General features: G+C 40.5%; 2 protein-coding genes and 1 pseudogene across 2 annotated transcripts in view; all 3 read right to left on the bottom strand.

Moving 5' to 3' along the window:
- Window positions 1–508: 508 nt before the first annotated feature.
- Window positions 509–15345, bottom strand: LOC127801928 (AP-3 complex subunit mu-like; annotated as a pseudogene).
- Window positions 509–24188, bottom strand: part of LOC127801927 (AP-3 complex subunit mu) — a 42193-nt gene continuing 18513 nt past the window's right edge. The window contains exon 9 of the mRNA XM_052337460.1: window positions 509–727. Within this exon, the coding sequence (XP_052193420.1) occupies window positions 721–727 (7 nt within the window). The 3' untranslated portion in view covers window positions 509–720. The remainder of the gene's footprint in view (window positions 728–24188) is intronic.
- On the bottom strand, window positions 12034–15489 carry LOC127801926 (pentatricopeptide repeat-containing protein At1g05750, chloroplastic-like). The gene is given in 3 exon segments (XM_052337459.1): window positions 12034–12949; window positions 12952–15069; window positions 15342–15489. Coding segments are annotated over 2 exon segments (2238 nt in total). The 5' UTR covers window positions 15053–15069; window positions 15342–15489; the 3' UTR covers window positions 12034–12812.

Genomic DNA, 24188 nt, shown 5'->3' on the forward strand with positions numbered 1-24188 from the left:
TTGAAAACAAGCGGCTGTATGAATTGAGATTACAAACACCTGAAAATGTGTTCACTGAGGAGGAAAATGATCTTCGTGAAGTTATGGATTCCTTCAGAGTAAATAAGGTTGCCGGTTGATCCAGGGCATAAAGTTGAAGCATTTCGAGGCATTTTTATATGATAAGATTTTTGTTTGTGGCTCCGTTATCCTACTTGGAGTTGTTGCTCTTTTAGCAGCAACATAAGTTTTTTGTGGCTCTCTCTCTCTCTAGTCCACAAGTTTGCCCATCTGAAAGAGTGAAGTCTGGATTATTTATTTTTGTTGTCATTTTAGTGTCTAGTGTTTAAATTGTTTAAATTTGGATGAGTAGTTAGTTGGTCTACCATAAGAAAGCGAAGAAAGCAAAGTTCTTAACAGTGGCTTACATTCGTCTTTCAAAAAAAAAAAAAAAATAAAAGCCGACTACCAGGTGTGTGTCTTTGTAGGACACAGCCTTTGTTGAAATTTATTAAATTGGCTGTGGAAAGGCTAGAATTCGTCTATTAAACTCTCATAGATGTTGATATAAACCACAACTCTGTTTTTACGATTTTGTTTTTGGGTTGAGCGTCATTCATCTCTTGTATCAGAAAATTAATATTGTGCCGAGTAGCTTACAGGAATCAATCAATTGATGTTATAGGGGGGGCAAACGCATTGCAGTTCAACATCCATCATCATGTTCGAGCTCTCAATCCCCTATGACCTAACTTCATACTCTCCTGCTCGTGTAAGAGCTCGAAATCCTTTGTATGGGCGATTAGGCAGGTTCTTCAGGTCCAATTTATCTATTCTCAGGCCAGAAAGTGCAACACCCATGATCCTGAAGCCCACTTGAAATGTGGGATACATTAAGGCGTTCCAAACCTGGCTCAAGGACTAGTGCCCCAGACATTGATGGAGCTTTATCTTTTGGTATTCTTCCAATTGACCACGAGCAGGTCTGCAAAGGACAAACAAAACAACACGTGGTAAAGCACAAGAGCTTTAGGCCGGCCTAAATAGTGAGATTATTATAGTAATACCTTATTAGCAAGGATGTTTACTGTTCCATGATTTGACGTCAGATCAGCTGATAAAACACAAGGCGGCAGTTGAAATTCTACAGCTACTGAATCAATTGTCTTTCCAGGATCATTTCTTATCCCAACCAAAACATGGATGCGGCATGTCCCAGAATCCGAGTTCAGCTGTGGCTTGACATATATAGGAGTGGTCTTCAAGTTTTTGACCCTGTAAAAGGGATAAAAGATAACATAAATAATAAGGTCTTAACAGCAAGTTCCAGTACCTTCAATTTAATTACTCAAAAACAATCTTTTCTACTAATGCCAAAAACAGTATGCTGGCTGAGAAAGAATAACGCATGGATATGACCAAAGAAGAAATGTTCTTTAAACCTGACACACCTGTAACTCATGAGCTTAAACTGTCCATCCGGAGGCACAAAGGATAGAATCTGGTGGGATTCCCAAGGACGAAACCGAACACAAGGATGGAATCTAACGTCATTCAGAATAGAAGGATTTGCAAATGAAAGTGTCAAATCAGGAAGACCTGAGAGTTGGGAATTCACTTGCACTTCACCATATATCTCGCATTTCACCAGGACACCATCCCTGAGCATCAATAGCAAAGATAGAATCAATTAGCACCATGGAAAGAAAACTCTGCTCTGTGGCATCTCGTGTATGCCACTAACTGGAAAGGTACAAGAAAAACTACAACAGCAACTAATATCAAGCCTAAATCCATATTAGGTGGGGTTAACTCAAGAGTGTTCTCAGTGCAGAAGGCTCCCTCTTTGTGAAAGTCAGAGAAGGGTTTCTTATTCGCAGCCTTAACCTTGTTTTGCAAAAAGGCTGTTCCAACAACCAAAAAAGTAAAAATTATTAATCTTCAGAGTTTAGATTCCATGTTGTATAATAAACATGTGAAACCTTCAAATAGATCAGTAATCTGACTTAAGAAAGCAACTGGGATACCTATCAACAAGAAATAATGCACTATTTATGGTGGATAAAAAACAAGTGAAACAGTATAATCTTATTAGGATTAGTTGGAAAACAAATTCAAGACAACAACAAGAAGAAGAAGAACAAGAACAACAACAATAATAACAATCTCAAGCCTTTATCCCACTATTTGAGGTCGCCTATATGAATGCTAATCTACAACCATCTCTATCCATGGAAAACAGAAAATAAATACAAGATATCTTCCAAAAATATTTAAAGGACTCTGTCTTCTAAATTAACCATTTTTCAGCAGCTGAACAAGCAATACAACCATCTAGACTCAAACTTAACACTAATTTTCAAAAATCTTCTTATCCGTTTGGTTGAGGAGAAAAAGATAACACAAAGGAGGTAAAGAAATGAAAGCAAAGAAGAAACAATAGGGGGAGGAGAATAATTATTTTTCCTTGCTTGGCTAAGAAGAAGGAAAATATCTAAATCCCATTAAATGCTTCACAACATTCCATAAAAAAAATAAATAAATAAACAAACAAACAAAATGCTTCACGAGATAAGCAAACCAAACCATATAAAATTTCCTCCAAAACTTCTATTTGTGAAGTAAGTTTGTCAAATAGAAAAGCACTTAAAATACTCGGCAATAAAGGATGCATTTAACACTTTCCTTATTTCACATACGAATTAAATAAATAGATAATAGATAGATAAAACTCTATAACTTGAATAAGTTAAATGTTTTTCCAATTATTTGGTGCCAACCAATTGATCCCCTTCTTCCATTTTGTTCTCGTTCCATCAAAATTCATACTTTCTTAAAATCATAACACAGCATGCCTTTATATATAATCTCACCTCAAATTAAATTTGGTCTTCCTCATCCTAACATTACCATCAATACGAGTAGTGTAGCATTTTAGTAGGGGACACTTAGTGGCACTATATTGTATGTGCTCAAAAGATCTCAACTGATTTTTCTTTCATTTTATTCCCAGTAGGTGCAACTCCACCATTTCAAACATTTCATTCATTTCTCACATTATCTCCCCTACTTTTACCACATATCCAACCTTTAAATCCACATCTTAACTGCACCCATTTTTGCTAACATATTTTATGCTCCATACCATAAAGATCTTCTTATAATGTCATATAAGCATGCATCAGTCATACATAATTCTTGAGATATACACCACTTAGTCCTTCCTTAGTTCTATGAGTTACATCTATACCAACTTCTCTGTCGTTGTAGGAGATTGAGTTAGGTACCAAATTATTCAATTATTTTTAATCTTCAATACAAGACATAATAGCAACGGTGAACAATCATGAACTATTTTCTCTTACCTACACACTTACCTGTCCCCTAGAAAGCAAAAACCTTAGTAGGTCTAATGCAAATTGTTTGGGTTATGTGACTATGATGACCATTAACTCTGTTCAAAAGTGAACTTCAACTATTCGAGTCAACTCCAAGTTAGAAATTTCCCTACGAGCTTTAAAAAAAAGACTTGGAAGATTCTAGGAGCTACCATGACAGCAATAGTTACCAATAAGAACACTATTATTCACTTCATGTATTCATTTTTTCTCTTATTCAATTTAAAAATTATATTATTTATTTAAAGAGAATTTTCCTTCCTTTTCGGAAAAATTTGATATGAAACACATTTAATTTTCTGATCTTAGTTACTAACAAGTTTGTTAGGACTACTCCTAGGAGTGCCGAAACGAGTTGTACTAGCTTATGATTCAGAATTAGAGATTAGAAGTCAAAATTACACAAAAATCAAGGAGCAGGAGGATGCTCCAACTTTAGCCAGAACATTCATATCTCATCACCCTAAAAGCTACATCTGAAATTCATCTGAAAACCATTGGAACATAGTCCCTCACATAAGGCTCCAAATAGACACATCTGAATGATGTCCAAGCTTGCTCAAAAATGTGTGATTACAGAGTTACGTTCAAGTAAGTATTTGAGAAATCAATAAGACCTTGAAGATATTGGACAGCATATTCAGAAGATAAACAGAGTCTATACATCATTAAAAGAAAAGAAATATATTTAGACTCTTATGGAAATTAATTTAAAATATATCATTGGCTTCAAGTGCTAAAAGGCACTTAAAGCTGGTGTTTTTCAATCCAGTAGACAACGAATCACTTGTGAAGCAAATAATACATCTTTGGTACTCAGTTGAGTGACTCAGTGGGTTTAGACTGTAAGTGGGAACCATGTAGCTGTCAAGCCGGCAATAGAGCCTTGTTGATCTAGCATTGAGATAGCTTCATAGTTTCTTTCGTACCTAGATTTTAAATATATCATTGGCTTATTTTTATGATTGGATTATTTACATTTGCATGATCTGTTAGGTTAACCTTATCACTGTAACCATGCTAGATCTGATAAACGCGTAACAGTGCAAACTTTGAAAGTTTGACGGCTTTCTTATTTATTCAATATTTGCAAAAGTTAAGACAATATGCCAATTAGAAGATCCACCTCATATTGTCAGGATTCCCAAATTGGATAAATCTTTTCAATGATTAAATTTTTCATACTTACAGGTTACTCTGTTTCATTCATTAACTAGATTAAAGCTGCAAACAAATGGAGGCACAATGGGCTCCTTTATTAGTACTCCTCCTATTTGCACGCACACAGCTGGTATGAAAATATATTCTTTCTGAAAGAACTTGTACACAGGATTCAGGACACTATAGTACAGATTGGGTCTCCTATTTCAGAAATTTATTAACCCCCACAACATTAGGCAATTTAAGCAACTGTTGACTAGACAAGTACTAACATAGCCCTTGTTAATCCCCCCACCCAATTAATATATTCACCTACTACTTATTGCGCATTTTATATGGACCTTGTTTTCTCTTTTTGTTGATAGCTTTTGTCTAACAAAGGCACCAAAAATATAAATAGTAGCATGTCAGCCACATTACATTATCATCATCAACTGCACCTTATCCTAGCCAAGATAGGATTAGTGGAACCACATTCATAATGCCACTTGACTTCTAAAGTTCACATTGACAATACAAATCTATGCAAAAGAACAATGTGGAAAAATTTTATGCCAAATGCCCTTCCTAACACAAGTCTCTAGCAAGGGAATGGTGAGAATAAAGTTCCAACATCATCTTTATACGGAAAGTTTTGATGGCAGTGAATGAAGATAATTGATATGTTCATGTTCCATCACATAGTTGACATTGTGAAACCAACCTCAACTATGTGATGGAACATTACATATAATTAAAAATCCAGTAAGTTGCACATTGACAACTTTATAGGCCAGAAGATGAAGGAAGCTATCAAGAGAATATCCAATGGGAAAACCCATGAAATCCTTAAATACAAACCTGTTTATAATTGCATCCATTTCTTCAACAAGATCGACATAAACTTCATTACTTGTATGTTTCAAGTCTGTTGTCCTCCATGGAACGCAAGATGCTGTTGCACCTGGAAGGGTGTTGCTAACATTGGAGCTGTTACCCGTCACGACACTCAACACTTTGCTAACTATATTTGGAGGAGCTATCATCTCCCTCAAGATATTTGGTTCTGTTGTGAGAGGGAAGCCATTATCTATCATCTCATCCAGAAGCTGCAGGTTTGTGACAAATCAAAACATGTGTGTGTGTGTGTGTGTAGAGAGAAAGAGAGCCATTTAGATTTCTAGCAGAACTGGCAGGGAGGTGTGAAAAGAAACTTGAGGCTCTTCAAGCAAAATGCTCACAGTTATCATATATTGTTTTACGATAATTAGGAAGAACTCATTAATAAGATCAGCACTACATATTTCTTTAGTTGTGGATGAATAAATAGTATTAAGCAACATATAAGGCACACCAAAATATAAATGAACAAAACCCTGTCAAAGAACAGAATAAAAAGTACCAGGTGTTTTATTTATTTAGTTTTTACATGACAAATTAGCTTGACAGAAAAAAAAAAACACCATGTCCATGCTATACAAACACTAAGACCCTTCTTTTGGGTTTTGTTGTGAGTGTGCGTGTGCGCGTGCCGGGGGGGAGGGTTTTAAAACCTTAAAAGAAACAGCATAAAGTCAAGAACCGAGCATTGACACAATCATTCCACACCCAAGTTTTGCAAATCAAGCCACTGAATTTCTGTACTTGCAGTAAGGCATCTCCTTTCCTTCTTAGCTAAGATTAGCAATTTAAATTACTACAATAAAAGGTGTCCCCAGTGCACAATTTAAATTACCACAACAAAAAGCTTAATTCAAAAGTAGGGTTGCTAGCTGCAAAACCAAAAATAATTTGACCACAACAAAGTTTCATCTTATAACTCTTCCTGCTGACTGAACTTTATAGCTGTTCCCAAGCTTGAAGAAAGGAAAAGGGTTGCATTAGGTAGCTAATAGCCAGCATAAAACTCATTGAATAAAAAATCATGAATTCTAGACAAATGGGAAAATTGTGGGGGGCCTAACCTTTTAACGACAAGCCATATTGCCCAAGTGAGGTGAAAAATGAGCTAGGGCTACTACATCGGTGCTCAGGTGTAGTGTTGAATTTGCAAGGGTTCTTGCATTTTCATGGACGAATGCGAGTAAAGAAGATAGTCTAGGATCATAGATTAAGGATTGGATAGTGGAATATTGGGACTTTGACAGGCAAATCTATGTAAGTGGTGGACAAGATGATAAAGAGAAAAATTAATATTTTGTGCCTCCAAGAGACAATATGGGTTGGAGAAAAGGCTAAACTGTTGACAAAATTTGGATATAAATTTTGGTACTCATGAATGATCGTGCAAGGAATCGAGTGGAAATTATTATGGATAAGGCCTTACAGGATGGGCGGAGACAGGATTATTGCAGCAAAAGTTTTTATAGGGTATTGTTAATACATATGCACCACAAGTCGGGTTAGCATAAGAGAGACAAATTTAGAGAAGATCTAAAGGAGTTGGTATAAGAAATGCCTAGAGCAGAGAAGATCATTATAGGAGGTGACTTAAATGGTCATGGGTAGAGAAATGAATGGATACAGAGATGTACATAGGGGTTATGGATTTGGAAGAAGAAATAGTGAGAGCAAACTATTTTGGATTTTGCCAGGATATATGAGCTTATCATAGCCAATACCAGGTTCAAAACATGGGACATCTTAAAAATGGTTTATCACCAACCTAAATAGACTAATTTCTATGAAAAAAGAGGACTTTTTATATTGCAAGGATTGTAAAGTTATACCAAGAGAATGCCCAACCACTCAACATAAACTTATGGTCCTGGAAGTGGAAAAAAAGATACAAAACAAAGTCCAAAAATAGGATGGGGGAATTAAAAGGTGAAAAACAAGTTATTTACAAGAAAAAAGTATGTAGCAATAGAAATTGGACCTTTGAAGAAGAAGCTAACCAAATGTGAATTGACTATATGAAATACGACAAAAACGGATTTTGATTAAAAACCGATATATGGAGCATAAGTTTATTACAAATATATGTGTGGATCATGCTATGGTGAGACTTAGAGATCAAGCCACACAAGAAAATATCAATTCAAATATCTTAGATCAATCATCCAAATGATGGAGTGATTAATGAGGATATTACCTATAAAATTAAAGAAAGGTGATTAAAATGGAACAGTGCATCAAACAAGTTATCTGGTAGTAAGATTCCTTTAAACCTAAAAGAAAAGTTTTAAAAGACAACTATAAGCAACTTTGTTTTATGGCATAGGATGTTCGGTGGGACACAATTAAGATAGTTCGGTGGGACTAAAGTCTAAAGGCTTGATTGTTGTTATTGCTGCTATTGTTGTTGTATAGTTTCTTCTGATGCATCGAGCAAGGTATCATTATCCCTTTAGCGCCCCCCCGACCAAAAGTAATTGAAAAAACCAACAAACAAAGAAAAGGAAAAGCATAAGGTTGGATATATTTATTGACAAGGCATCATAGCAATGCCTCCTGTATAAAAAATGAAGGCAAGCCACCATAACACAAAAGGGCAAAAAGGAAAAGAAGAGAAGGCCAGTTTGAAGCTGCAAAAGAAACCCAAAAATCTACACTTCAAGAGATTCAACCAAATCAAGGAACTAGTCCACCAATGTAAATAAAATTGGGAAACATCTCCCTTAGACAGACACAATAGTATAAAATTGGCATGTCCCATTTTTTCTTTTCTCTAAAAAGCAACCTGTTGGAAAGTCTTTCTACTCTTTTTGCTTCAATTGAACCATAAAAAGTACAAGCGGACACAAATCCATGCTTTCCCCACCATCCCACCAGCCATGAATAGTAGCATGTACGTTTGTAGGAAATACACAAACTTCATGCCAATAAAGTGACACAAACAACTTGCAAAAGCTCAAGTAACCCAAAAATAGATCCAAAAAAATTGGGATGCTATAAATATTGCTTCTAAACCAAGTTATGAATAGTCAAAATTTCCTCATGAATAACCTTAAAACAGAAAAGAAATAAATAGAAGATAATAAGAAAAAAGGAGACTTGATAGCCCCAATGCCTGGAAAATGACCTCAACTTAGACTAACCAACAATATATCTAGTCTTAATCCCACTAGTTGGAGTTGGTTACATGGATTCTATCTCGCCAATCATTTCTATTTAGGATAATATCTTCTATAAGGCCATTATAAAGCATATCATACTTAAGAATTTTCCCATTTCATCTACTTACCTCACAGGAGTTGGAGGATCCATTGGTCTTCTTCTCACATGACAAAATGATCTTAATCGTATCTTACATATCTTATTTTCAATAGGAACCACTTCGACCTATTGTAACAAAAAACTTCATTTTCTATTCTATCTTTTCTTGTAAGGTCACATATCCATCATAGTATCCTCATCTTTGTTAGACTTATAATTTGCACATGTTGGTGCTTTACTACCTAACATCCCTCATCCCGTAGAAGATGTAAAGAAGTTGTATTGATTTGTCAACTCCAATCTTACACTTCCTCAAGCCACCTCACCTCCAAAAGATACCATTACCTCAACTTATAGCACAGTCCATAATTCTTACTTTTCCACCAAGGTAAAAAAAAAATAGAAAATGACAAAATGTCTTGCCTGATGGTCTAACACCACCTAAACACAGCACACTTCTCTTTGAAACTCACTCAATCATCTCTTCCAATCCCACGAGAGCATACAAAGATAATTTCTTGATCATTTAAAAGATCAAACCGTAAGAATCACATATGTGTCACAATATGGATAAATCATAATATGAACATCTCAAACATAGTAATTCCTTTAAAAAGTCATGATAAAACATCTTGGGGACACAACAAAAATAAAGACCTTTTTATATGCATAAATTAAAAAAATCATTTTCTCATTACAAAAATAGTAAAATAACTAAGTCTTGGTTTATATTTTGAGAAAAGAAATGAGAATTAATAATTTATCTATTCATGAACAGATTGAAAATTTTAGTTGTATAATTCTTCAAATTTAAAAGAAGAAGAATTAAAAGGTATAACAACATATTTTCTTATTTTATAACTAGATTCCAAGTTGTCAACTTACAATAAATGGACATAGGTTCCAATGACAAAATCATGTGTCCCCCAAGTGTCTAAAGAGTGTGCACTTGAAATAATCAAAAAGTAATATGACACGTTGGCAAGAGAATTTGACATACATCAAAAAGTAGTATGATGCCTAGGGATCGTTAAAACTTGAGGTTGAGTATTAGCACGAAAATTGAGGTGGTCTGAGATACGTTCAAGGTGAGTAGTTTACTACCAAAACTTTGCTTGTTTATACAAATTGTTTGATTTATGAGTGGTTCTTACCTCAAATTTGATTTATTGCGAGTAGTTTACTACCAAAACTTGGCTTGTTTATACAAATGGTTTGATTTGTAAGTGGTTTAACCTAAAACCCAGTTTCATGAAAACGTTTTGTTATCATGTTGTCATGTCATGGTATGTTATGCATCACGTAGAGTTCATTTACACTTTCTGATGATGAAATATGCATATGTGCACGATGAGATTTTCGATCATACTTCGCATGGGTTTGGGATTAGGGATTGACGCCGCTGCTTTACCAAGGGTGCACCCATACACCACGGTCTGACAGGGTGACTGTAAAAATGACGAGCAGCAGTTGGGTGCGGTCAACCCAAATATAGAGTAATGATGATATGTTGCATTGCATACATACATGTGCATTAAATGATAAACCCTTACTTAAATGATTCAACATCTAACGTGGGCTTTGTCCCTAGAATATTCAAATGTTCCAAATGGAGATTGTAGCAGAAATGAAGATGAAAGAGGCATGTAATGGCACTTAGCTTAAGTACATGATGTAATGGTTATGTGTTCATGTTGCTTATGTATTTAAAATTCTGTTACTTTGAATTCTGAACGTTTTGAAGAGTGATGATGTATAACTTTTTTATTGCTTAATGTTAAAGTTAAGGTTCGATTCTAACTTTCGCATTTGATATTTATGATGATTCTCATTTGAGATGGATGAATGAAAATTTTGGGATGAATATGAGTAATGATATGGTTTAGTCGTAGATTTGAATAGAAAAAAAAATTATTATCCCAGAATTGTTCTAAGTTATAACACGCTCAGGAAAGTGGAGTGTTACAATTAAGGTGTCCATCATCATTTCCAAATTGAGGATCTACCCCTAGCCTTTCACCATTGTCAACAATGGTTGATTTAAGGACTCTTGTTTTTTCGTGCAATCACAAACTCCTCATCATCGGTCTCACATTCCTCAGCCCAGGTGTAATCGGTGTCAAGCTCATCCCCACCGACTATAGGATATCGAAATCCTCGTCATCTTCACTGTCTTCATCACTATTGTCTAGTGCATTATGTGTATCCTTAATGACTACATCAACTGATGCTTCATAATGATCCCTTCCATCATTAGAATCCAACTCATCCTCATTAACATCAACATTGCATCCTCCGTTGTCCTTGCCCATCTCCTTCCCACTTGACTCACTTGATTTACATTCAATGTAAATTTTCAGGAAATCAAACTCTCTTCCCTTTTCCCAAATCCTAAAGACTTCCTCATCATTATGGACCAAGCTTTGATAATTTCATTCCCCCCTCAATTTGTAGTACTCTAATTTGTACAAATCCCCATAACCCTCTTCCTTACACTTTGCCACAATATCTTCGTAGGACATTCCAATGCAATTTTTTTAACCCCCTAATACATATGTACCACCTACATACGTACGCCATGGACCCTTCGTGAATTTTCCACCAACCCATATCTCAACAGGACAACTGTTAACAAAAAGAATTAAACCCTAATTTAATTCAAATCTACTTAAAGAAAATACCTTAGATAAATAAGCCTGCTAATTTCAATAACCCGTAATGCACGTCATTGCTTAAGAGAGGATGAGTGGAAGAGTGTGTGTGTGTGTGTGTATATATGCTCTTATCTGTGGGACTTACCTACGCTAATATCCTCATAACAGACACATAGCTGAAAATTTAAATACAAAAGAAAATAATGAAATACAGGAAGGAAATATAGCAATTAAAGATAATAACTACAATTAGCATAAGAAGCATAACACTGAAAATTTAAAAATAACCACATTCATTCGACATTCATGACAATGCACATTATTATCCCCAAATACTGTGCTTCATAATCCTCGATCATTTTTACCCTTATGCATAATGACGAAGACATACAATATCATTCTACTTCAATTAAATGTAACATAAACAATAAGCCTAATTAAATTCAATTTAGTTTAAATACCCCCTAATGCATATCAATGAAACCCTACTCCTAGTTTTCTCAATTCAAATCCCTAATTCAGGTATCCCCAATTCGTGGTTCCCTTATCATTATTTCCCCGACGTTAAAACCCTAGTACATATAATTCAAATCATTCAATATCTATACTGCTTAACGGATAATACGTTTTCGACAAGAAGTCAACAAACAAGATCAAGGAAAGAACTACTCGACTCAATGCCCTACCAAGGGAGGAACACTTACCATTTTGCCTTGTTGTGCATATTGCGAACGTTGCTTCCTTTAAGTCCCTCTTCCATCACTTGTTGTCCTCTTCGTCCTCGACATCTTCATCCTTTATCCTTCAACGTCGTCCTTGGCCTTTGATTTCCTCCTCGACGTCGTCCTCGACTTTTGATTTCCTCCTCGATCTTTCGTTCAAGTCACCTCTTCCTCTTCTCTACATAGGGTTTAGGGTTTCCACTTCCAAATTTCATGTTTTAAACCAATCCATTACGCATATGTGGGTTAACCATGATTAACCCTTATTTTATTTTATTTACTTTCTCAATTAGTATGGGCTCGCTAAAATATCCACGTGGCATGCCACGTGGTCAAGAGTTGATGGACGGGCAGTCCGTTATTTATTTTGACTAAAATTCTTACAAATTTTATAAATTCGACCTTAATTGTCAAAATTAAAAGAATCGGATAAAATCATCACAACTCAAAAAGATTTGACTTTTTGGTGCTAATAGCCTTTCTTATTATACTTAATTAGAGACTTAAGACATGTGCCATTTTGTACCAATAGTGTATATTTTTTCGTTAAGATCCACCATGCAATGCATTTGTCTCGCGTGGAAAGAGCAGAAGAAAAGTTACTGACAAATAAATATAAGCAAACCAATCCTACTAATTTCTCCTTCGCTAGAATTAAGAAATTGGGCAATAATCCTTGACAGTGACAACGGGTCGGTTGATAGTGGTAGGCCCAGAGGCAATGACAAAGGCAATGGCAAGCTTTGGGTGCAATCTACTACCTAAGAACCAACCGTGCTATGCCCGTGGGGGCGACAATGGCAAGCTTTGGCTATGTTAAAGGAGAGAGAGAGTGGTTTTTCCTTCTCCTCTTCGTCATTGCCAAGAGGAAACTTATTTGTGTTTGGGGCTAACCCAATGTCCTAAGCCCCTTGTCTACGTCATCCAACATCTTCTCAATCTCTTCCACGCACGAGTGTGTCCTATCCCCAGCTAGAAATGCATGAACACCACCATTGACCTCAATCATGCTGCAACCTGGAGTTTTAACCACATTTTGTTTCATCATTATTCCTCTTATTTTACAAACACCTCTCCAATTACCTCTTGAAGCATATATCTCCGACAATGAGACATGGAACCCGTCATGGTCAGGATGGAGCTCGATAAGTTTCCTTCCTACCCTCTCTCCCATTTCATTGTCGCCATGTTTCCTACAAGCCCCAAGCAAGGCCCCATAAGTTGCAGCATCTGGTGACATAGGCATACCCTCGATAAGAACTTCTGCTTCCTTGAGCCACCCTGCACGTCCAAGAAGATCAACCATGGATCCATAATGTTTGATATTGGGCTCAATCTTGTGTTCTTGAATCATAGAGTGAAAGTGGTGAAGGCCCTCAGAAACTAAACCCATATGCCTACAAGCATCAAGAACTCCCATAAAGGTTATCTCATTAGGCATCACACCACAATTCTTCATCTTCGAGAATGTGTCAAGAGAACTTTCGGCCAATCCATTCATTGCCAATCCAAGAATGAGAGCATTCCAATTAGAGACACCTTTCTCCTCCATGCTAGAGAAGATTTCTGATGCAATTTCCATGCAACCACATTTCATATACATGTCTATGAGGGCGGTGCCAAGAATGACATTAATCTTTAGGTCATTCTTCCTTATATATGCATGGATCCATCTGCCTTGGTCTAGGGCAGCCAAGTGGGCGCATGCTGAAAGTACACTCACTAAAATAGTCTCATCAGGCCTAATTTCTTCAAGCTGCATCTGTTGGAACAATGTTAAAGTCTCGAAGAATCGGTCATGTTGTGCATAACCTGATATCATTGCACTCCATGATATAACATCCCTAGCTGGCATCGAATCAAATAACCCTCGGGCATTTTCTACTAACCCACATTTCAAGTATCCAGATATCATAGAATTCCATGATATCAGGTCCAAGTTGTAGCTAACACTAAATACTTGTTCAGCAGCCACTACATCCCCACAAGATGAGTACATGTGAATCAATGCATTTTGAAGGTTAACATAAGAGGCAATCCCAATTCTTAGAGCAAAGCCATGGATTGATTTCCCTGTCATGATAATAGATAATTGTTTGCATGCAGAGAGAACACTAACAACCACCACCTCATCCACTGCTATTTTATTAGAATTCATTTGCACAAACATGAGCAGAGCCTTTTCATACATCTTATTTTGTTCATAACAAGAAATCATTGCACTCCATGAAACCATATCCTTTCCCTCCATGGCATTGAACAATTCATAAGCCTCACTTACATGACCTGACTGACCAAGCAACACTATGACAGAATTTGACGCAATTATGTTCCTCTCAGGCATCTGATTGTATATGAGTTTTGCTTCTTCTACATTCCCCATCTGTACATATCCTGCCAAAATGGAATTCCATGAAACAGTGTCCAACACAGGACTTTCATCAAACAACTTCCTTGCATCCCTCATATTTTCACACACGGCATACATATTAATCAATGTGTTCTCCACATACACATCCGAATCAAAGCCCATCTTAAGCACATGATCATGCAACTGTTTTCCCTCCAATTCAGAGCCACGGACAGCACTAGCCTGAATAAGAACCGGAAATGTGTAGTTATCAGGAGCCACATGGTTCACCAACATCAATCCATAAAGAAAAATCGCTTTTTTAGGATTATTTCTCTGTAAATACGCTCTCATCATAGTGTTCCAAATAAACCCATTAGTGTCCTCAATATGATGGAAAATTTTCCGAGAATATTCAATGTGAATGTAGGTTGAATCAGTGGAGAACTTTAGGAGCCTACTGGCTGCAAAGGTGTCCCTGATGAAGCCAGTGAGGATCATCTGAGATAGAATTTGGCAAAATTGCTTGATATTTTGGCATTTTTGCAAGCGGGCCTCCAAGATTGATGAGGTAATGGTAGTCTTTAACGTGCATAGACAAGTCAGAGTTGATTTGGTAGCTGAAGAAGCACCAATTCTTGCCATATTCATATACTGAGAGAGAGTGGCTGTGACACGGAGCAAATATAAAATGATAATAATAAATAAAAACGGGGCAAGGAAAGTGCATAAAATATACGTACGTTTAGATATGTTCTGATACCCTAAAAACAGCAACGTGATTTACAGGGAACAGGAAAGGTGATATGAATCCACAACCACACCAACTGCGACGAACATACTCTCAGAGGGCTATGCACTTGCAGAGGAGATGAGAGGGGAGGAGAGAGAAATCATACAGAAAGCAGAAATTAAGAATGATTATGAGACAGACACTGACCAGGAAGAGGATTCAGTTGCCGACCACCTCAGGCTCGGGTAATCCTCCTCCTCCCTCCTCCTCCAACATTTTCCTTTACTACCACAATCTGTTTATGCTTCCTCCCTTCGCTGAGCAGTAGCGATTACAATAACCAACAGAGAACTTCGTTTGAGGTGGTCTACCGAGAAGAAAAACTTCACCGTCGACAGGCACGGTGATTATTACTTACAACAATTGGTTTATTCATACGTGGACCAGTGAAGTGAGTGAGTGAAGGTCGCCCAACCAAATTTACCCCTTTCGACCTACCGAAATCGCAAAGCATACAAAAATCAAGACTTTGGTTTCTTTTTTGCTTCAATCCGAACGTCAGTGACGAGGGTCGTTGTTGTTGAGCCAATCAACAGTCGCCTCAACACATGAAGAACTCAAGTTGCAACTAGCTTCCCACCCAATCCAATTTCCCCTTTTGTTGAAATCAATTATACCAAGAGCCAAGGGGCAAGAGCCAGAGCCAGAGCCAGAGCCAGAGCCGGAGCCAAATAGTAATAGTAACGACCCGACCCGACACGACCCCTGGCAGGCGATGATGTAAAATTAAAATAAGAAGTGAAATAAAATAAAATAATAATTAAATAATATTTTTTCAAGTTTAATAATAATAATTATTATTATAGTTTGTTAATTTGTGATTAATTATTTAGAAATGACCAATTTTGATTTTGGCACATTGTATTGTGATTATAAAAAGCATATTTTTAATTTATATTCAAAAATTAAAATTTTTGAACCAAAAGTATATATTTTTAGAAATTATACAAAAACAAGTAAGAAAAAAAATGGTAAAATTAATAAATACTCATTGAACTTTAAAGTTATAATTATTTACACACTGAATTTTAAATTGTAATTATTTGCTCACTGAACTTTACTCAACGTCAACTATCAATTATTCGTTATAACTCCGTTAACTATTACAAATGAAAAATGCTAACAGAATCTGACGTGGCTAACGAAATTTAACGTGACAAAAATTAATTTAACATACACTCACTGAACTTTAAAAATATAAACTATTTACTCACTGAACTTTGTTCAACGTCAATCATCCATCACCCCGATACATTACCATCTGACATTGAAATACATGTTATATCACTATCTGATTTTGAAACATATTAAAAGATTTTTGTATGCATTTAAAATCACTTACTTCTCAAATCAAAAGTCAAAACTATATTAATGATTCAAATTAAAAAAGCTATTGATGCAAACTAAAAGTAAAAAAAAATGTTTGCTTAGATTTTTTTACCTCCATTACGAACAATAAAATTCACAAAAAATGTATTTAATTTTTTACCTCCACTACGAATAACGAAATTCACAAAAAATGTATTTAATTTTTTATCTCTATTACGAACAACAAAATTCATAAAAATGTATTTAATAATGAGATTAAATTGGTCATATCCGGTGACTGACATACCTTCAATTGTTGACTTTTGATCTTATTATTGAATATGTTGAATTTTGTTGTTTGTAATGGAGATAAAAAAATCTAAGCAAGCATTTTTTTTACTTTTGGTTTGTATAAGTAGCTTTTTTTAATTTGAATTATTAGTTTAGTTTTTGACTTTTGATTTGAGAAATAAATTATTTCAAATGCATAATTTTTTTTTTAATATGTTTCAAGATCAGACAGTGATGTAATGGGGTGATGGATGGTTGACGTTGAGTAAAATTCAATGAGTAAGTAATTACATTTTTAAAATTTAGTGAGTTGATGTGGCACCAACCGAAATTACTAGAATACCCCTACGCGTTGATAGTCTCACCTGCCACTTGGATCACCTGAGAGACCGACACGTGGTAAGTCAACACTCCGGAGCGGAGCCCGGGAAATCCGGGCCGAACCGCAAGACCTGTTCCAGCTTGACCGGGATTCTCGGGAGTCGTGCCCACTAATCTCAGGTATCCCAAAACGGGTTCGCCTATAAAAGACAAGGACTCTCGTCAGGTATATTCAAGCTCTACAGCTCTTTCATTTACTACTACTTGCATTTACTCTACTGATTTGAGCGTCGGAGTTCACCCCAGAGGATCCAAGCCCCGGCCCTCCATTGTCTTGCAGGTTCCACACCCGAGGTCCGACATCCCTAAGTCCGAGGTTCCATTCCCGAGGTCCAGTCGCAAAGGTGGCACGTGGTGGTCGGTCCCAAAAACCATTATCATTTGGCGCCCACCGTGGGGCCAACATCCATACTCGCTAGCCTCTTCATTCCCTACCGCGCGCTTTGGACTTCAACTCCTCACCTCGGACCTCGGTCTTTCCGCGAGTGTCAAACGACTTTCGCTCCTTGTCATAACTAACCACATGGCTCCCCAAAGAGATGTGACTCGCAGCCAGGTCAGAGCCAATCTAGAAGCCCCGCAACAAGGAGAGAATCCACCACCTCCAGCCAATCTCATGCTGTAGGACCGACTCACCAGGTTGGAAAACCAGGTCCAACAGCTAACTGAGTTGTTGACTGGTTATCTACACCAGACTGAACAACATCGTTCGCATGTGCCCTCTCAGCGGGCGGAGCATCAGTCACCTCCTCCTGCTCGGGAGCCTCGTCAATCCCGCCAGACGGGTCAGGAAATCCACTCCTCTGAGGCGGTAGGATCCACTTCTGCCCCCTCGCGAGAAAGAGGGACTTCGCAGGAGAGACGATTGCGTTTCCTGGAGAAGCAAGTCCAGGAACTCAAGAAGGGAAAGGAAGAGCTACTCCACCTTGGCTCTAACCAACCCTTGAGTAAGGACATCATGGCAAAGGTTCCACCGGAAAGGTTTCGTATCCCCTCCACCAAGCTCTATGACGGAAGCACAGATCCCTATGACCACGTCGAGCTTTTCTCCTCTCACATGCTGGTGCAATCGGGGTCGGACGCGATGTGGTGCCGAGCATTTTCGGCCACTTTGGGAGGACATGCCCGGACCTGGTACTCCTGCCTTCCCCATCGTTCCATCAACCGCTGGGAAGAGCTGAAGACCTGTTTCTTAGCCCACTACGCTCCCTTGAAGCGCCACCGAAAGTCTTCCATGGCTCTGGTGAACATCAAGCAGAACCAGGGTGAATCCCTAAGGGATTTTGGGGCTAGGTTCAACGAAGAGGCATTAAGTATCGATGAGTTTGACCAGCGAATCGCAATGGTGGCTCTTCAGAATGGCTTGAGAGCTGGGCCATTTGCTCAGTCCTTAGCCAAGACTCCACCTCGTACTTTCACAGAGGCCTTAGCCCGGGCTAATAAGTACATCAATGCCGAAGAGGTGATGAAGGTGAAGCGGGCAGAACAACCTGACAGGAAAGAAAGAGAAAAGGAGAAGAAAAAGTCGACGCCAGAGCAGAAGACGGACTATCGCCCCTCCCAAGCTCCCGATCGCCCGGGTTTTGGGGGGTGCACGTGGAAGCCCGGTGAATTACACTCCCCTCAATACAAGTCGAGCAGAGATTCTCCTGGTATTGGAGGATAAGAATTATTTACGGCGTCCTCCCCCGCTGAAATCTCCACCCAACATTTGAAGCAAAAAGAAGTATTGCCGTTTTCACCGCGACCACGGCCATGATACTGAGGATTGCATCCAACTGAAAGAAGAAATACAAGAGCTTATCAACCGAGGATACCTCCAGGATTTCGCGGGTCGAGGAGGTACGAGCTCGGGCAGGGTAGAATCCAAGTCGGAGCATCGAGGGAGGTCTCCTACTCGAGATCGCTTTCGAGAGCGAAGCCGAACACCGCCCCGGAGAGAAGGAAAGCAGCCCGCCGAGGAGGGGGGACAGAAGTTTATCTTGTACACGCTGGCGGCAGGGACAGTTCCAAGGTCCCACTCAACTGCTCCCAAGAGCACGGTAAAGGAATGAGTGGTCATCACTTTCTCTGAGGAGGATCTTCCGAGTTATCCCAACTATTCGGACCCTCTGGTGATCACTGCTCAAGTGGGAGAGTAGGAGATGAGGCGAATCCTCGTGGATCCAGGTAGCTCTTCAGAGATTCTCTACAAGAGGGCATTCCTAGGGATGGGGTTCACGCTCGATCAGCTGAGGCCAGTCCGTGTCCCATTGGTGGGTTTTGATGGAATGGTGATCCATTCTGAAGGTTTGATCCGGTTGCCCCTGACGGTCGGTAGTGGTCCTCATAAATCCCGGGTGACGTTGGATTTTTTGGTGGCAGATGTGCCCTTGGCGTATAATATGATCCTTGGTAGGTCTGGGCTTAGTGCTCTGAGGGCAGTACCGAGTACGTATCACATGGTGTTGAAATTCCCTACTTCGGGAGGGATTGGCAAGGTAAGAGGAGACCAGCGGCAGGCTAGGGAATGCTACGTGGCCTCCTTGAGTGCCACTATGGCCAAGGGGTCAGAGTTAGACTCAGGACCGAATCAGGAGGCGGTCCCTCAAGCTAGCCAGGGCCAGATGGAGACGAAACATGTGAGAGACCCAAGTATAGGAGCAGGTCAGAGGTCAGTAAGGGAGGAGGGACAGAATTCCGCTGCCCCTCCCACTGTGGTTACTAGTTTCATCTTGGAAGGTCCGGAAGAGCCTAAGACTTCAGAGCCGGTGGATGAGCTCGAGGAAGTCCCACTGGGGGAAGAGCTCGATCGGACAGTGCGAATCAGTGCCAAGTTACAGGAGCCCTTGAGGTCCGAGATCCTTTCACTCCTACGCCGATATCAAGATGTGTTTGCATGGTCTACCCTGGATATGTCGGGGATAGACCCAGCGATCATGACACATCGCTTGGGGCTCTACCCGGATTGTGTGCCGGTAAGACAAAGGAAGAGAAAGTTTGCCCCGGAGCAGACTAAAGCTATAGAGGCGGATGTGGAAAAGCTTATGGAGGCTAATCATATTCGGGAAGTCAACTACCCAGAGTGGTTAGCCAACGTGGTTCTTGTCTCCAAGGGATCGGGAAAATAAAGGCTTTGTATTGATTTTAAAGATCTTAACAAGGCTTGCCCGAAAGACAGTTACCCTCTGCCCAGGATTGATGCGTTGATTGACGGAACAGCGGGGTGTCAGTTAATGAGTTTCCTGGATGCATTCCAGGGGTACCACCAAATCCCACTACACCCTGAAGATCAGGAAAAGACCGCCTTCATCACGGATAAGGCTACCTATTGTTACCAAGTTATGCCCTTTGGGCTGAAGAACGCTAGAGCTACATATCAGAGGTTGGTCAACAAACTGTTCAAAGCTCAACTCGATCGAAACATGGAGGCTTACGTGGATGACATGTTAGTCAAGAGTCTATTAGCTGAACAGCATCCGGACGACTTGGAGGAGTGCCTCAGAACCTTACGCCAGTATCAGATGAAGCTCAACCCGGCCAAGTGTGCCTTCGGGGTTACAGCTGGTAAATTCTTGGGGTTCATGGTGCATTACCGGGGAATTGAGGCTAACCCCTCAAAGATAAAGGCCATACTTGAGATGCCTCCCCCTCGAAGTATCAAGGAGGTGCAGAGGCTAACCGGGAGGATAACAGCATTAGGGAGGTTCTTGTCAAGATCTGCGGAAAGACAATTGTCATTCTTTAAGGCCTTGACTCGAGTCCAGAATTTTGCATGGACAGAGGAGTGCCAGGAGGCATTTGAGCAGCTGAAACAGTGTCTAGTCTCCCCCCCAGTCCTAGCAAAACCACAGCCGGGAGAGTCACTATATATTTATCTGGCTGCCTCGGATGAGGCTGTCAGTTCGGTTTTGGTACGAGAGGAGGACAAAATTCAAAAGCCGGTCTATTATGTGAGCAAAAGGTTGGCCGGAGCTGAGATTCGTTACACTCCAACAGAAAAGTTGGCCTATACCCTAGTCATCTCCGCTCGAAAGTTGAGGCCTTACTTTGAGGCACACCACATTATCGTCCTACCAAGTCAGCCGCTGAGGCATGTGCTGGGAAAGCCGGACTTGTCTGGGAGGATGCTCAAATGGGCAGTAGAGCTGAGTGCTTTCGACATCGACTATCGACCTCGACCGGCCATCAAGGCGCAAGCTCTTGCCGACTTCATCGTGGAGGGTACCCTACCAGAGGAAGCAGACGAAGGGATTTACCAGACTTGGACTCTCTCTGTGGATGGCAGCTCCAGTGTCAGAGGCAGTGGCGCTGGATTACTACTCCAGGGCCCCGATGGCCAGGCTTGGCCGTATGCCCTCCACTTCGAGTTCAATGCCTCTAACAATGAGGCCGAGTATGAGGCGCTCATTGCTGGGCTCAGACTAGCGGAACAGATGGGAGTCAGGGATCTGGAGGTATATTTTAACTCAAATTTAATTGTGCAGCAGGTCACAGGGGAGTTCGAGGCCCGAGAGGACGTCATGGCCCAATACTTGGGGATAGCCAAGGATCTTATGGCACGATTTCGGACAGTGAAAATCAATCGTGTCCCACGGGCACAGAATGCAGTGGCGGATGCTCTCTCGAGGATAGCTGCTTCTTCATTCCCTAGGAATTCCCGAGCTGTTTACATGGAGTCGTTACCCCAGAGGAGCATAGAGACTGAGGCAGAGCAGCTTTGCGTGGAAGGGGTTGAAAGTTGGATGGATCCCATCGTAGCACATCTGACCAAGGGATGGCTACCCGAGGAGGAACAGAAAAGTCGAAAACTCAAGCACCAGGCTGCTAAGTTTCTACTGGTGGGATCAGACCTTTATAAGAAATCCTTCACTCAGCCGTTGCTGAAGTGTGTGGGACTAGTCGAGGCTGACTACATCCTAAGGGAAATCCACGAAGGGATTTGCGGCAGTCACATCGGAGCTCGGTCTCTCTCCCAGAAGGCACTTCGGCAGGGGTATTACTGGCCGACAATGATGAGCGACGCCGGGCATTTGGTCTAGACTTGTGAGAGATGCCAAAAAACTTCCAACCTGGTTCACACCCCGGCAGCTGAACTCACCCACCTGGCTTCGCCTTGTCCGTTTTCCAGGTGGGGAGTCGATATCCTCGGGCCTTTTCCACTAGCGGCTGGACAGAACAAATACTTGATAGCAGCCATCGACTACTTCACTAAGTGGGTGGAGGCCGAGCCTATGGCGACTATTACAGGCCGGAGGGTAAAATAATTCCTTTGAAAATCCATCGTCTGCCGGTTTGGTATTCCAAGGGTGCTAATAACTGACAATGGCACCCAATTCGAAGACCGATCAGTGCAAGAATGGTGCCGGGAGTTGGGGATTAAGCAACATTTTACCTCGGTCGCCCATCCTCAAGCTAATGGGCAGGTAGAGCTTACGAACAGGACCATTCTGCAAGGACTCCGAGCTTGGGTTGAGAAGGCGGACGGTCAATGGCTAGATGAGCTCCCTAGTATACTATGGTCTTATCGAACCACACCGCGAACGGCTACAGGAGAATGCCCTTTCACATTGTGTTATGGCTCGGAGGCTCTCATCCCTGTCGAGATTGGGGTGAGGAGCTACCGAGTGGAGCATTTCGATCCTGAGATTAACGAGCAAGGGCTAAGGTGCAACTTGGATTTGATGGATGAGCTCCGAGACCTGGCACGAATTCGACAAGCCGCATATAACTGGCGCATTGCTAGGTACTACAATCGACGAGTCCACGCTAGGAGCTTCATGCCAGGAGATCTTGTACTACGACGGTTCGATGTGAGTCATCCTTGGGACATGAATAAACTAACTCCGAATTGGGAAGGATCGTACCGGGTGGTGGAATCCCTAAGTCCGGGGGCATATCGACTAGAAGACATGGAAGGCAAGCCCCTGAAGCATACTTGGAATGTGCAGAACTTAAGGAAGTTTTATCAATGAGCAGGGGAATTCCCTGAATCTCTTTGTACTCTTTTTCTTTACGACTAATAGAAAGACTTCGTATTCTCTTCATCTAATAGCAATTGTACAAAGGATTATACTTCGTCGAAGAAAAATCCAAGGGTCACGAGCCCTAGGCCGTCCTCATAAGTGGACTAAGGGCCACGGAAAAAACTCTAGCTAACACCCTCCTTTGCATGGGAGTGGCTAAAATCTAAGGGTCACGAGCCCTAGGCCGTCCTCAAAAGTGGACTAAGGGCTATGGAAAAACTCTAGCCAACACCCTCCTTCGCATGGGAGTGACTAAAACCCAAGGGTCACGAGCCCTAGGCCATCTTCAAAAGTGGACTAAGGGCCACGAAAAAACTCTAACCAACACCCTCCTTCGCGTGGGAGTGGCTAAAACCCAAGGGTCACGAGCCCTAGGCCGTCCTCAAAAGTGGACTAAGGGCCATGGAAAAACTCTGGCTAACACCCTCCTTCACGTGGGAGTCGCTAGAATCCAAGGGTTACGAGCCCTAGGCTGTCCCCAACGGTGGACTGATGGCCACGAAAAGATTCGTTCATGGGTCACGAGCTCTCGGCTGTCCCCCAAGGGTGGACTAATGGCCAAGGAAAAATTACAACACAGCACCCTCCTGATTGTTGACCTAGGGAGAACCAAGGGTCAAATTCACCCTCGTCAACTATGGAAGGGATCGAGGTTCAACTAGTCTCAGCCCATATGTTCGCAAGCAAAATATGAACAGTCAAAATAAATCGGCACTGTATAAAAGCGAGATGGTCTAATACATGATAATAGAGAAAGTACAAAAGGCCCTAGCTAGAAAAAGAAGAAAAGCTCAAGCATCAGGAGGCGCATCATCATCGTCGGCCATCTCCGAGTCCTCCATCCCGGCCACAATCTCCGCAACAGACCGAACAGTGGACATGTCCAAGTCTGGATGAGCTCGTAATACCTCTGTCTCATGAGCTTGGAATCCTTTTGTCCAAGCGTCCTGCAGGTTCTTCTGGAGGAACTCCTCTACCTCAGGAAGCTTGATGGGCTCGGCATACTTGC

The sequence above is a fragment of the Diospyros lotus genome, chromosome 5 (assembly GCF_014633365.1).
Source record: "Diospyros lotus cultivar Yz01 chromosome 5, ASM1463336v1, whole genome shotgun sequence".
NCBI lineage: Eukaryota > Viridiplantae > Streptophyta > Magnoliopsida > Ericales > Ebenaceae > Diospyros > Diospyros lotus.